At 38.9% G+C, this 15,960-nt stretch overlaps 2 protein-coding genes across 4 annotated transcripts in view; one reads left to right on the top strand and one right to left on the bottom strand.

Moving 5' to 3' along the window:
• The window catches only part of LOC135492351 (xylosyl- and glucuronyltransferase LARGE1-like), a 62,952-nt gene that overhangs the window by 17,606 nt on the left and 29,386 nt on the right, over window positions 1-15,960 (bottom strand). For all 3 annotated transcript variants that reach the window (XM_064778765.1, XM_064778767.1, XM_064778766.1), the window contains one exon: window positions 13,641-13,761. The gene's annotated coding sequence lies outside the window, so the exon portion shown is untranslated. The remainder of the gene's footprint in view (window positions 1-13,640; window positions 13,762-15,960) is intronic.
• LOC135492650 (amine oxidase [flavin-containing] B-like) lies at window positions 4,185-8,856 on the top strand. Its single transcript, XM_064779215.1, has 12 exons — window positions 4,185-4,678; window positions 5,078-5,172; window positions 5,371-5,508; window positions 5,632-5,724; window positions 5,896-5,987; window positions 6,271-6,412; window positions 6,628-6,777; window positions 7,115-7,274; window positions 7,480-7,624; window positions 7,993-8,148; window positions 8,452-8,563; window positions 8,685-8,856. Exons 1-12 carry the CDS (start codon window positions 4,312-4,314, stop codon window positions 8,733-8,735), a joined length of 1,701 nt encoding a protein of 566 aa, XP_064635285.1. The 5' UTR covers window positions 4,185-4,311; the 3' UTR covers window positions 8,736-8,856.

The raw sequence follows: 15,960 nt of genomic DNA, 5'->3' as shown, positions 1-15,960 counted from the left end.
ACCACAAAATGTTTTTTTATGGAAATTGGCTGCCCTTGTCTCATCTGTATACAGTCCATTCAGAAGCTCAAAATCTTTCATTTCTAAGAGAGCGGGAAACAACATGGTGAACTGAAATAAAGACAATGCAAAGCCTGACTGACAGACTAATCCTGATCGGAGACAACTCCGATTCCAGTGCAGGAAAGATTCAGTCACTCAGCAAAGCAATCCATCACTTTAATCCAGCAATTTGACTGTGTATCCGAGCTCGAAATTTATAAGCTAGCGAATCTGCTTCTCAGCCATATTTCAAATACTTGGGTAGCAATGCAACATTGATTAGAATATGCCTGAAAGATTGGTGGAGCCAGCCTGGTAGAATAAGGTAAGACTATGGGTCACTCTCAGCAGGACCTGGAGAGTATCGCCAGGAAAGACAGTGGATGAAAGTTCAACTCTGAAAGATGAAAACATTTCTAAGTCCAAATATTTTTTCACTTGTTTTTTTTCTGCTCAAACTGAAGAAACATCATCAGTCCCAAAAATTCTTTGCCTTTGAAAATTTTTCAGAATTTTGAACTTACGAATTTTTTTTCTTGGCTTTCGGTGATTTTGGGTGTAGCAGGCTTGCTAAAAGATTTTTAAATTTTTTTTTTCTTCACATTTTCAGTTAATCCGACGACGACGATGACATCATTAGAAGTACCATCCCCTGAACAGCGATATCTCTACTCTAACCTTCACCTCATCCCAATTGTTAGCGGCAATGAAACTAGAGTAAAAGCCAGATCCATAACTCACAATAGCGAGGCGTTTAAATTATTCACAGCTCCATTTCTTGAAGCGCCAAGTGACCAAACTTTTACTCTGGAAAATTCAATAGGTTCCTGAGATGAATTTTCAACAGGGCAGAGGTTACCGTGGCAACGCCATGCTGGACAAATTGTTCATTTCGATTTCTGCGACGAAACCACTCCACATTCTAAACGGTGGATTGTTATGTTTCATATTTTATATGAATTTAACTTGTTAATATTAGGGCTGAAATAAGTGGACTGTTAACCTGACCTAACACATCTTGTACTATATGATCTAATATCTAATGATCTGAGAATCGGTGATCACAGGGGCCTGTGTGATCTATATCGAGTGATATTTTAGTCGCACCCAGCAGTGATTATCATCACAGTTTACAGTGATTTAGATCACTAGTTTTTGCTGAGTGCCAAATTCATCATATCAAAATCCCATAAAACTTATTAAATTGTGTCAAAAGAGCCACGTTGGACCCTATATATAAATAAACCATCAAACGATGGAACAGAGGGACTACAATATTGAAGCCGTGACATGAGGAAGACAATGCAGTCACTAGGGGAGCTAAATGAATTGGTTGAGGCATAGTTAGTGGTTACTTCAGTGATAAATCACGGTTAATGTTAATGCAATATGTGGATGTGATCAATTGATTCACTATTGGATTAACCCTCCAAGGTTTCGTGAGTTGGAGAAAATTTCACAATTTCACATCTGACCACAAGGAAACACTAGTTTTAGATGACTGAAATCAATCATCACAAAACACAGAAATATTGATCAGTCCAAGAGATGAAATCTTCGGCCCGTCTTTGCAACCAAAGATCTCAGTTGACTCGATAGATACAAGCAGCTTAAGATGATATCTTGCAGAATCTGTCAGGCTTGTGACAAGGCGTAATGGACGCTAAGTGTCATGTGATTGTAAGATCAAATGTTCGGCGAAGATCCCTCTGTGACCTGTCTGCGGTGATTATTATCATCGGAAGAGGACCGTGTCATAACGATAGCGGCGGACGGCGGTGTTGCTCTGATGATCAACGCGATGATGATATCGGGCATGGTGAACCAGATCAGAACCATAACGCTGGAACAAATAATCGCCAAGTGTCTGCATAGAGATATGCAAATCCTAAACTTTCTCAAGATTTTTCTGCAATATAGAAAGATGACCCAACAGACCCGATGAGATATCCTCAGAAATTGTCCACGATATTGACTGCAGTCAAAATCAATGCGTCAGGTCAAACAATACGTCCTGATTTTCCTCAACAGTGGGTTTAAGATGATGGCCGGGTCTTATTGGGAAATAGCAGAAGCCAGAATACGCTGCTGTTATAAGCTAGATATATTACCACTTCTCAGAGTCACATGTTTTCTCTACAACTCCAATCTGAAAACAAGAATAATTCACAAAATGCGATAACGATGTCAATGCTGCAAAAACTATCACCCAAACGTATACCAAATGAATTGTATAGCCTTATATCCGACAATTCAATCAGTGGGTATCACGGAGCTTGATCGTATATAACACAGCTCAACACGGATACGATCAGATCCATCCCATTCATGCGGCGACATGGACTGATCAAAATAGCCAAATAAATAGGATCGTTTGCGGGATAACGGAAGAAATTTTCATAAAAACATAGTTAAATGGAATGAATAGGTTTATGGTTGTATAGTGGGTATGGCAGCACATTAATCGTCACCTTGCGTTGACAGGGAATGGAACAGAATTTGATTAACGGCGCATACATCGAGGGATTGACTCATCATGCCTATAAAGGGTATCGGTACATAACCCATGGCATGCTGAATTATCGGGAAAATGCGCAGACACATGTTATTTCAGCGCTTTTTGAGATACAAGTGCACAAGATCTGTACCATAACATTTCATATGACCAGAACCTTCATGTTATTGCTGCCAAAACCCATTATTAGCCCCTGAATGGTAAAAACAAGGCATATTAGATCAAAATGATAGTCATTACTTAACATCCTCAAGCAAATCTTAAAAATGAACCCTTCAGACAAAACTGAGAACTTGAATATGACATTTATTTTTTGCCGATTGCTTATGAGCTATTACAATTCACACGCTACATGTATATTTCAGACGAAAAATGCCATGGTGGCCATAAAAACACGTAGAAGATAATGCACCTTTTAGAATTTCCGCTTTAAGGAGAAAATGGCGTGAGTAGGAGAAGTTATGACTGTAAAATGATTCATCAGGATAAAAACTTCTTGTTCTGTTCGCTATTAGCATAAAATTGACGGAAGGCTGCCGTTAAAATCATGCAACATGAACACTCTCCTTTCATAACTTATATCATGCACTGGAAACGTGACCTAGGTGATTTGATACAAACAACTGAAGAACAATACAAAGTTCTGACAAATATTTAGAAGTTTACATAAAATTTTACACCAAGGGGTAAGGGTTTGTTGTGAATGCAACAGATAGATCTCTTTAAAACTGACCATCTCTGGATTGATGTCTTGGCAATGTCACAAGGGTTGTTAAAGGGGAGTATGGATATTTAACTAGATAATGCACCATTTTAGCTAGCTTATTTTCGTTAGGCATTGAAAAGATTTCAATTTAAAACTGGCAGGCTAACTTTAATAGACGTCTGTGCAGCCATTGAGAGGAGGAAAGAAGATGATTAACGGTCATTAGGCTCAGTTCTCCATCATTTTTATTGACTCATTACTGCTGCATAATTATGCGGCTAATTAGCCATCATGAAGTAAATTTGCCATGACCCGAGCAAGATTAATCCAGGACAAACCAGAAAGATCACATCAGGGAAGAGAAAACACTCTTAAACTCCAACTTAAAAGTGCTTGTTTGTAAAGTGCTTGATGCAGTCTTGACTATGTAGAGGCAGTGAGAGATGTCAATGTCTCGTCACACATATAATCTCCATTGGGTATCTCACAGAAGAATGAAACAAAATACAAAAATATTCCAAGATAGAGGGCAATACAACATAATTGACTGCACCCGCATTCGAATACCATGCGAGGGCCAATGTGGTTGGATAACTGTGTTCAATTACAAATGGCATAACCATCAAATTCTAAAGCCTAGAAATATAAGGGCAGTGACAAGCCGGTGCATCATGTCAGCATTTTGTTAATGAATAGCATATAGATTACTAAATCATGATGGTACATTTCTCGCACCCATTAATTTGTTACCAATAAATTACGGTAAACAGTCAACAGGTGATGACTTGATACATGTATGACTCTCCAACACATAGAATGTTCCTTCATTACTGTTTTTATTTTGTAGCTGAGGGACCCCATTCCCGAAGAGTAGGCAAGTTGAGGTTGATGACATGGCACTACGTCAGTCCTAACGGCTTTTGAGGAAGGATATCAGGAACATAGTGAATGGACTCTTACTTCTTGTAACCCAACACGTGTGTTTTGGGCCACAATGAAAATTCCTGGAACAAGGATTCATATTTAAGTTTGCATTATTGCTTTAGTCATGTACAGTTCAATGAGGGTGTTCCCTCCGTGTACATGTACGTCTGTGAGTCGCGCAACACATTTCTTGAGTGCTGCTGCAAGAAGTGGTACATTCTTTTACAATAGATCATCACATCTCTCATCATTTTCACAGCTCTCTTCATTTTCCCCTGGAACGAATAAACTGGAAAATCATCATAAAATTGGACTGCTCACCAAAGGCAGCAATAAGCATAAGCGGTTTTCCACTGCTCCAGTTACTAATGTAACTGATGCTTCCATTATGGCTGATAAGATGGCAAGGACTTCAAGAGTGGATTTGAAGACGAATTATGCGGATGATATTGAAAGAGCAGATGTTGTTGTGATAGGAGGTGGCATCAGTGGTAAGAAGGAGCTAAAACTTTGCTTGAACATCCTCCAATAGCATGCCTTTGGATCATTTCTAAAATGTGCTCACAAAAACATTGAGTGTTTTGTAGGAAACCTACAAAGGCCTGCTGAGAGTACAACCCTTGATCCACTGGCCGCACATCCAGGCCATTGCAGGTGACTATGAAGAATAAATTGGCCACCTGTTGTGGAGGCACTGCCTTTTGTTAAAGAGTGATATACTATGTGTACAGTAAATTTAGAAAATATTCTCGAATTTCGTATAATTCATTGTAATTTTTTCTCAGATATTTCACAAAATAGGGCTGGTGCATCCCCGGAGCAGGACCCCCAGTCCGGTACTTACACTCAACGAGACTGAGAGTTATTCTCATCTCGGTACTTACTTCCAGGGTTGTGTGCTGCTAAACTGCTCAAGGAAGAAGGTCTTGGCGTCATTGTGTTGGAAGCAAAGGACAGAGTTGGGGGACGAACACTGACCGCAAAAGTACGTACAAATTCTTGGCATATCCCCAGCCAAAATATCAGAGTCCAGTTAAAGGGTTCTCTTCCTGCCACTAATATAATCCACAAAATTATGATTGCTGTGAAAAAGATACTTCTTACTTTTTGTTCCTTCAATGAAAATGGACTGATGGATTTAGTTTTTTTGTATGCAGTGTTATCTTGTTATCTGTATCTTTAGGATCCGTCGTTTGGCTATGTTGATCTCGGAGGGGCCTATGTTGGACCAACACAAGATAGGATTTTACGTCTCGCAAAGGAATTGAAGGTCGAAACCTACAAAGTTGATATAGAAGGAAAGACAACCATAATCACTGATGTGAGTAGAAAGTATATATTATATTTCTCTTATGCCAGAACTTCTCTGGTGTTCTCTTATGCCAGAACTTCTCTGGTGTCGACCAACCAACCGACCAACTAACCCTGAAATGTTTTCTTTCAGAGTAGAAGAACGACAGACGATAAAGTCTACAATCCTATTGTTTTACTCGATCGACTCAATACCAGAAGGACAATTAATGCCTTCGCCAAACAGGTAAAGTTGCATGAGGCTCTGTATTATCAATTTTTTTCAACTTTGAGCAAAATACCATGTATGAGCTCTTACTTCATGAGATGCTCTATATACATGTATTCCAATCCTAAGACTGTTATAAATACTTTAGTAACATGAGATGCACATAGTCCATGTCTGTTTTATTTTCAGGTTCCTTTGGACACTCCCTGGGAAGCACCACGCGCCAAGGAATGGGACTCAATGAATTTGGCTCAGTTTTCTGAGAATTTGTGTTGGACTAAGTAAGTTTAATTGTTAGAGCAAAGAAAATGCACCCCAAAACAATACTGGCCAGTCAGAAAAGGAAATAACAACCAGGTTTTATCATGTGTGATTGACATGATAGACACCTTGTGAAGTGTAGTGTTAGTGTAAGTGCATTGTAAGTGTAAATGCAGTATAAAGTGTAAGTGTAAGTGTAAGTGTAACTGCAAGTGCAGTGTATAGTATAAGTGTAAAGTGTAAGTGTAAGAGCAGTGTTATTCAGCTCAAGCAAAATGAATTGCTGCTTTCTTCATCTTGCAGATACGTGCGCGACGATCTCCAAAACCAACTGAATGGCCTTTTTTCTTATGACCTAAATGAAGTTTCATTACTATTTGCATTGTGGACTTTGCATTCTGGTGGATGCTTGGAGCAAATGAACTGCATTGAAAATGGAGCACAGGTACACGGGCATTGTGATGCAAACATTTTTCTACCCTAATACCAAACTTGATTATAACGCAATCCACTTTCATATGGATAATTTTCAGACGTAAAGATAAAGCGCCTGACATTAAAATCAAATGCAGTGATTACCAGATCACAGGTTATTGCATCGGCAAAAATTGCTCTTTTCGGCAACACTTGAGACAACTACATATACACTGCTCATTCCAGGAAAGTAAGTTTGTTGGCGGAGCACAACAGATCTCTGAGAAAATGGCTGATATCCTTGGTGGCTGTGTCAAGTTATCGAGTCCTGTTTTAGAAATTGACCAAAGCGGAGAAGAGGTGATGTTGACAACAGAACATGGAAGGAAATTTTCTGCAAGTAACACAAAGTTGAAGTTTTATTCCTTAGGCTTGACTCTAGTTATTTCAAATTTTTGATTACTCATTCCCAATCATCCAACGGTTATCATTGGGGTTAGCATAGTAAGCAAGTACAAGGCTTTATCATGTTATGCGATACCAGGATGTCATTGGTCCCAAATGTTTTGATGCAGATGTTGTGCAAGTGCCTTTTTCTTACTATTACCACAATGTCACATACCCGATACTTGCAAGCACCCCATCATTTTTGAGAGCATTGTAGAGTCAATTGTTTATTGCCAGATATGATGTGGATGTCAGACTCATATTTTCCCTCTTTAATCCCTTTCAGGCCCCTCATGTGATAAGTGCGATGCCCATCTCGATACTCAATAAGATTACCTTCTGTCCTTCACTACCCACTGCCAAGGTTGAACTAAGCAAGGGCATGCCCATGGGCTCCGTCATCAAGACCCACATGTATTATGAGAAACAGCATTGGAAGGATAAAGGCAAATGCCCTCTTTCTCCCATATCATTTGCTCACCTCAATCCTCAAGGTTTTAAGTCCATTTATTGGTGTATGGTGGGATGTCATAAAGTTCTACCTATTTAACTGTAGCCCTTAGCGTATCCTAGATTCAACTGAAGGTCATGTAGAAGCTTCTTTGAATGATACAAAGCCAAATGAATCATATCCCTGTTTCTTACCTGCAGGCCTTAGTGGCAGCCTGGATTCATCTAATGGTCCTGTAGAAAATTCATTAAATGATACAAAGCCAGACGGATCATATCCCTGTTTAGTAGGCTTTATCAATGGGGAAAAGGCAAAGGAATTCACCTCACTGACAAAAGAGGAAAGGTAAGTGTCTTAAATGAGGTACAAGCTATGCACGACTGCAGCTGTGAAAATCATTCTAAAAAGTGATCTTAACAAATTATTCTGGTGGTGATTTTGTCTTTATAAGACTGTTTTGGGATGAATCTCCACTTTTAACTTCTCCCTTTTTCTATTGAATAGTGTACAGCTCATCTGAGTTTGACTGTATTGCTTCAGGAGAGACCAGGGTTAAAGTGCTTTTTTAGATGTTAACCGCCCTCCACCATAGTTGATATCAGACTTTAAACCAAAAACTTTCACATCAAGAGGTCCCTTCGCAAGGCACTGTACTGCACTTCCCAATACATAAAATATCACTCCAGCAGTCATTTGTATCAACTTGCTTTCAGGAAGCAACAGCAAGCTGACTATTATGCCGAGATGTTTGAGATCGAGGAGATGGGCCGTCCTATTGGATACGAGGAGTTGATTTGGATGGAGGAGGAATACATCGGCGGAGGTTATTGTGGAATCATGCCCCCAGGTGTGCTCACAACATACGGACCGTGAGTTGAAATGTTCTTTCGTTTTCTGAGAGCTCATTTCCTTTCCCAAGAACTTATTCTCTTCTCTGCCACACATACATCAAGAAACCTTCATGAGCAACATTTTGAAAGCAAAATCCATAACCAGTCCGCAATGGAGTCATTTCAGTTGCGGCGAACTTCGACACAGCCATGACAGTGTGATGATTCTGATCAAAAGGTGGCCACTGACTGTAAATTGCAGCAACAAAAATCACTTGTGTGCAATGTGCTTTACGCTCACCACAATCAGTGTTTAGTATGTGATTGCTCATTTCTCTTCAGAACATTACAAGAACCAGTTGGTAATGTTCACTTTGCTGGCGCAGAGGCGGCAACCGTTTGGACGGGCTTCATGGATGGTGCGGTGCAGTCAGGGGAAAGAGCAGCACGAGAGGTATGTTCTACAATTAGTTGTTGGGGAGTTGGACCACCAGCTGCCAGCTGAGGTATCATCTTTAACTTAAATTTTGATAATTTTTGCCTTTCTTTGTTCAATTCTTATTTCTCTCTTTCAGATCCTCCACAAACTCGGAAGAACTTCCAAGGAAGAGAAGGCACCAAAATAGACATCCTACATACTACAATGTACGAACATACCTTTGCGAAGTTCTTGCCTTCCATTGATTCAATTGTTAAGTTCTTCAAGTACGGTAATACATTTCTGTGGCTTGAATATGTTGAGAATATGTTGTGAATAAAAGAGTTTTTGGTGAAAGACATGGACTTGTTTGTTGAGGAACACGATTTCCACTGGATATGAATTTGAAAGTGCTCAGTGTAAAGTGTTGACTGGTATCGAATGACCAAGCTGGGCTAATCGCTAATCGTCATCAAAACTGCATATATGATTAAACCTTATGAACCACACACTGATCTGCTCCTAATGACGGAACCTAAAGTCATCGATGGGGAAAATTAGGGAAAAAATACAAAATAACAACACAGTATGAAATCACGGATTATTTTGATAACCTTTTTTCTAAATGTCACCCAGCAGCAATAATGAAAGAAGTCGATAATCGGAGCATCCAAGCTCAACCAATTTCTTTCATTATTGACGGAGGGTGCAATTTTCTTGAGCAAGAAATTACTAATTAAGGAAGATGAATATGTTTGTTATTGGTCAAAAGACGTCAGATGGAAAGTAAACCGGAACATGTAATGACTTGTTGTCTGTTTATAAAAGTGTTGCCTGAAATGAAGGGGGATATTTTGTCATGTCCCCTGCTATTAAAGATTATATTGCAGCTCCACAGCTAAACAATTAGTATCTCTGCTAGCCATATCCCATTATGTACCTGATTAATCCCATTTCTGATCCATCGACCCATCTTTCAGTGATCCGGAGTGCTATTGATAACTCGGTGCTCAAATAGAGTATCAATATCAATCATGGTTCGGCTCCATACTCATCAATTTAGTGATTTTTCACAGGCCACGTTGGTGCAGTGAGGTTTTTATTACAGGCCATGTTAGTACAATGAGATTTTCTAACAGGCCATATTCATGAGATAATCTTACAGGCCATGTTAGTACAATGAGATTTTCTTACAGGCCATATTCATGAGATAATCTTACAGGCCATGTTAGTACAATGAGATTTTCTTACAGGCCATATTCATGAGATAATCTCACAGGCCATGTTAGTACAATGAGATTTTCTTACAGGCCATATTCATGAGATAATCTTACAGGCCATGTTAGTTCAATGAGATTCTTACAGGCCATATTCATGAGATAATCTTACAGGCCATGTTAGTACAATGAGATTTTCTTACAGGCCATATTCATGAGATAATCTTACAGGCCATGTTAGTTCAATGAGATTCTTACAGGCCATATTCATGAGATAATCTTACAGGCCATGTTAGTACAATGAGATTTTCTTACAGGCCATATTCATGAGATAATCTTACAGGCCATGTTAGTTCAATGAGATTCTTACAGGCCATATTCATGAGATAATCTTACAGGCCATGTTAGTACAATGAGATTCTTACAGGCCATATTCATGAGATAATCTTACAGGCCATGTTAGTACAATGAGATTCTTACAGGCCATATTCATGAGATAATCTTACAGGCCATGTTAGTACAATGAGATTTTCTTACAGGCCATATTCATGAGATAATCTTACAGGCCATGTAGGTACATTGAGATTTTTTAACAGGCCATATTTATGAAGCTTCCCATGTGCACTCAGAGATGGCATACCACAGCTCATTACAGGTGAAAAGGTTAAACCGATATCACACAATTAGAAACAATATGGTGCAGCGTAAATTAGAAATATTGGATTATCGGAAAATATTGATGCAGCCCCGCATCCATTTCACAGCGTGATGAATTGAAAACCTACGCCATCATTACCGAAGGTGTGAACTTTCTCGCTATGTTTATGCCCACGGTGTGTTAATTACCCGGTTCGTTACACGAGGAGATTAATTAGGGGAGCTATGATTGGTTGGATCTTGTACATTATGATCAAGTCGTTGCGCAGAGACTAGGTTCATGAGGTAGATGTGTCATTTATGTGTGCTTGTATATACCTCATGTATCACTACTACCTGGTACTACTAGGCAACACAAAAACCATCACCTACTTTTGATTTTGAATAACTACAGCATACGTTCTGTAAGGTATTCAAAATCAAAGTAGGTCATATTTTTGTGTCACCTAATAGTAACTTTCAATTCAGACACATAAAAGTCACTGACAGAAGTGTGAAACGGGTCTGAAAGCTAAACCATGACTCAGACGTGGACCATTTTTTCCAAATATGATTATCTCTTTACATTTCCACACTATAATCTTCAAAGACAAACAGAATCAACCCCAACATTCTCCCAAAATAAGCAAACGTGGGTAAAAAACTCAACTTTGATGAAATATATTCGAGTCACACACTGGGGGAGTACGGCTGATCTGATGAAATGCGACAACTTTGACAATTTCTTTTCAAAGCGATGCAAACTTTGAAGTCGACTGGTTTAGTGATGGCTGATTGTGTCGAAGCGTTCGCATGGAAGGGAGGATATAGACAAGATTGGATGCCAGCTTGATTGCAGATTTAAAGTTTTATTGATATTGCGTGACAGAGATACCAAAACTGACAAGGTTATCAGGAGTTGGTATGGGAGGAAGATGATTTTGAAAGCAATACATTCAGAAAAAGTTTAAACACACTGCACGAGGTGGATCTCCCATGTATCCCTCTGTTTCTGGTGACCGGCTCCACAGGGCTAATACTCATGATGCACTTTAAGCAACTGAAACAAGTTGGATTTAGTGCTCTCTAAGTCGCATGATTATTATCAATAAATGCATATGTAAATGTATTATACAACATGACTGAACATAGGTTGGTCAAACATGGTGTTCGTAGAAGTTGTGTGAAGGAAAGTGACATTTCAAGGAAGCCAACTGATGGATGAGGCTACATCGCATTAATGGAGGCAAGGTGTTATAAATGGAATTCAACATGACTGAATGCAGTTTGATTACCTATGGCTTCGGTAGAATGTGTACTTTTGATCAGGGAGGTCTGAATACATGTTTCCGGCTTCCGAGTGATGGTTTAAAGAGAATATCAATATCTGGTACAAGACCTATTCACAAACGCGATCACAAAAGAAACCTAATAGTTTGGTTGGTTTAGGGACATTCTGATTAATAATGTTGGAAAACAATATTACAGAAGTCCGTCACCACCGTAATCATGCCCAGGACAGCTCCATCGATGAAACCCATCAATCCATCACTTGGAAAGTTAAGTCATCTTCGCATCCAACCAATGTATCCCTAAAGCTGATGAACGTGATTTCCCAAACCGCTCATCTCCAAAACCCTCACGGGTTAAACCCAACCAGATTGACATCCCGTCTTATCGACAACACATCCGCCTTGACATCTAAGAACAGTCGGTGTCCCTGTTTGGGAGTAAGATTACACCCGAGTCACTCAAATACAATCTGAATATAACGTTGCATAATTGATGGATGATAGGATTTCTCCCGGTCGAGCCGAACCGCCATTGTCGCACACTTGTGCTAGCTCTATATTGTCTTTTGCTGGTTTGGTAAGTGCGGTTAATCTCAGTTGTCGCGTCCACAGCGCCGGGTTAAGCTTGATTCTTCTCTTCTTGATTGCTAATTTGAACTTGAATATCTGATAAGTTGATCCATACCGCTGTTGCACATTTGTGGAAAGTTGAAACTCTAAAACAAGCCATAACCACTGCACATTCCTCTGTTCTTTTTACCAACCATCAATGATTCATGTTTATTGCAGAAATTCCAAAGAAAATAAACCGAGAACCACCATCTCTTTGCACTTTTCTATGATAAAAACAGTTGTCTCGGCTTCGATTCTCTTTCTTTAGCAAACGCATATCAAATATTGTCCATTCATGAGAAAAATACCAATTTCGTTTTATCTGAGTTGGCCATTGGAGTGGATACAAGATTTGCCACAAAATATGATATTTTCTGGAGATTGCCTGTGGATCTGCCTTGTGTACTTTAGGTAATAGTTTTTTGCTTTTCTATTATTCTAGAGAGGTGCTGCCAACACTCAGCAATAACGCAATGAATTGGTTTGCTCATAGATGTTCTGACATTAAAGGAAATAAAGTCTGGCTGTGGAATTGGACTGTTGTTTTCAGCACAAACAGTTCTAAGGTTTTTAGCCAACAAATATTGATAGCTGATGGTACATCATAGTTTCCTAATGAAATGTCACAATAAAGATATCATTATTCCATATTGACTTGTGCACTTTTTTAAATGCTTTTTTTCATATCCAGCAATAATGGTCAACAGTATGATGATAGCTTCCTAGCCAAATGCGAAGGATCACGGCAGCTTTTTACATTAGCCCATTTCTACCCGATCTGAATCGGCAAACAATTCGTGAATGGAAAAAGTTGCTGCCATTATTGGCTACCGGGTCTGTCAACACTTCTCTGTTAACTGAATTAATAGGTTTCTGATAGCTGTTCATGTATTGTTTGTTTAGTAGAGGCTATCATAGTGCTGTCACCACACCCTACAGCTCTTGTCACGAGTAACATGAATTACTCTCCGCTACATTCGTATACAACACTTCTTCAATTGGTGGGCTTCTGATATACAGCCATGTACTGTTCATCAGACGGAATCTGGTATAGCTGTCACCACACCCTCCAGTTAAAGTAGGCCTACTGGCCATAAGTAACAAGGCTGGCCATTTGTTTAAAGGCACGTTACTCCATACGTTTGTATGATTGACTCTTCCTCTTTTAAATCACTTGCAAAACAGCACTTTCTTGTCAATATTTACAATAATGATATACTAGAAATCAAAGATAGGCACTCACCACGCCCGATATAAACTTTGACATCGATTCTATAGTATGACCTTTAACTTGAGAATCTGTCCTCTTCATGAAAACAGCAATCAGTTGAATTGGTACATAAGGGATCATCTTACCTTAAAGAGTTCCCCAAGTCTCGTGCATCATCATGGGTTGTTCTAGGCAAGCATAATCTACATGCACAACATAATCCATTGTCAGACACGGGCCTCCATCATTATGGCTTTCTATAGATGTCTGGAAAGTAAAATCAGAACAAGCCTTAGCATCTCTACTTGTTTGTGAAGCACTTAACCCACCCAACCCCACTTTGCTGCAAAAAAAGCAATCACTCAAGCATGAAATTCTCCATTTACTGCTCAGAACTGGCGTTGCTGAGCTGGAGTTGGTAACCACGCATGGCCACTGAGATCACGCAATGATCATCACTGTATTTTACCTTGTCAATAAATCAAATACACATGTACAAAATAGTAATCATTGCATCAACAACCATTCTAATCTAGAATAAATTTTCATGACTGTACACTATATATCATTTATATCATATCGATTATAGTATTTTAGACAAATTCTATTGTATTTGTATTGCTATGTGTATTTGGAAATATCAAATGGGAAAAAATATGTTTATGAATATTTATTGATTTTGCCCCCAGGGAATTCAAAGTTTTTGAAAGTAGGAGTTGATGACAAACAGTATTTATTCTTGAAATATTTGCCTTCAGAATTGGCGAGAATATGATCATTTACCAAGTAAATGACACCAATCTGGCAGAGAATTTCCCAATAGACAAATTACGAGTTGTATTTTGTGCATCAACATCGCTCATATAATCTATCCCAGCATTTGTCCCCATGGAGGTATTTGCCACGGTAACCAGATAGACGCAAATATTAATCGGATAAAATCTGTGCAGTCTCTTTTTATGATATTGCACCATAAAATATTCCCCCAAATGATTATTTTTCATGTACGATTTGTCATAATGTTTAAGGTAGTTGTCGCGTTTGCCAGTTGGAGTCATTTAGAGTGTAGAAATTTGCTTTTCTAAAACATGTGACTGATTTTGGTCGATGAAAGCAAACAGATTTTTGATGTTAGGAGGATACCATTAAGACGTAACAATGTCAATAGGATGAGCTATTATTACTGTAATATAGAAAGAATGACCAACTCGCTATTGGAGAATACCTCGGGGATAAATATGTTTACTTTCAATGTTATCGGGAAAGTGAAAAAGTGTCTGGCATGAGGTGAAAGTCTAGAAGATTCTAGTCTTTGAATGCTGCTTAGAGGAACACCAGGCTTTGCAGGAGTTCGAACAAAAAGTTCTGATTTGGCGTCCGGTTGTGCATAGGCATGAATAAGTACACCTTGGTTGCTCATCAATGTGCAGGTGTAACCGGAGGCAAAATCAGGAAATTGTGTTTGAACTTGTCCAAATGTCGTGTTGACTAAAATCCTCTAAGAAGTATAGGCACAAGCCTTAAAGTCATGTGTTTTCAGTAGATTCGACATCAAGTATGTTTACTGAAGATCAATTTGACTGTATCACAGTAAGTTGATTTCAGGTCAGCGGTAAGTCAAATACTTTCAAAGTATAGACAATAGTCACTAGTCAGTTTCCGTGTCCTGCATTTGCAATTGCACCAGATTATGTTGGGATTTCCACAGGCTCAATCCTTGAAGCAAAACCGTCAACCACCAAAACGGAAAGCGTTAAATCGAATAGACACAGACATATACTTCAGGGTCGATGTATCCATCGTTAATGATGTGCTTATCCTGGAGTTCTACCACCGAGCTACTTGCATCCCCTAATGAGGGATTCAGCCTCCACAGCCCATTGCTGTTCCCCATACTAACTACCACATTTTGCCAATTTGGTCGCGATCGCTGTAAACGATGCTGGTTTAGGTTTACTCACACAGTTGCCAAAGGAATAGGAATAATCAGCTGAAAATCATCCAAAAAGTGCAATTTTACACTTATTTTCTCAAATTGCTAACTCACAGGGTGTCACAAAAAGAACGTCTGATTTAAAATCTTCTTCAAAAACAATAAAGTTTTTCAAAGCTTTTTGCCCATGACTGTGAACAATGTTCTCCACAAAAAGGTACATTGGGGTTTAAACGAGAAATATTTTCCCTGCCAACTTTTTTATGAGTACAGTATGGTTTATTTCAAATTCTTGATTGAATCATCAAGTTTTCTTCTAGTCTACAGTTCTCAGATCCATTCGTATAGTATCCATGCTCTTTGATACTTTAGCCTTTGAAATTGGTCAATAAACACAGCGACATGGGACCTAAATGTTATGACTTCTAAGTTGATAGTTTGGTTCTGTTAATGATACATTTATATGATGATGGTTGTAAATTGCTTTTATATGGCATTGAATTGATCGTTATTTTGATGAGTTGAAAAATGGC

The sequence above is a fragment of the Lineus longissimus genome, chromosome 8 (assembly GCF_910592395.1).
Source record: "Lineus longissimus chromosome 8, tnLinLong1.2, whole genome shotgun sequence".
Lineage (NCBI taxonomy): Eukaryota > Metazoa > Nemertea > Pilidiophora > Heteronemertea > Lineidae > Lineus > Lineus longissimus.
The sequence above is the reverse complement of the archived record's forward strand: the minus strand, read 5'-3'. Positions and strand labels throughout refer to the sequence as shown.

Coding starts and splice junctions, on each gene's coding strand:
- LOC135492650 (XM_064779215.1), top strand. CDS start 4,312: ATGTACAGTTCAATGAGGGTGTTCCCTCCGTGTACATGTACGTCTGTG. Junction 6,413..6,627: donor GCATTGAAAATGGAGCACAG/GTACACGGGCAT, acceptor TGCTCATTCCAG/GAAAGTAAGTTTGTTGGCGG. Junction 7,625..7,992: donor TCACTGACAAAAGAGGAAAG/GTAAGTGTCTTA, acceptor ACTTGCTTTCAG/GAAGCAACAGCAAGCTGACT.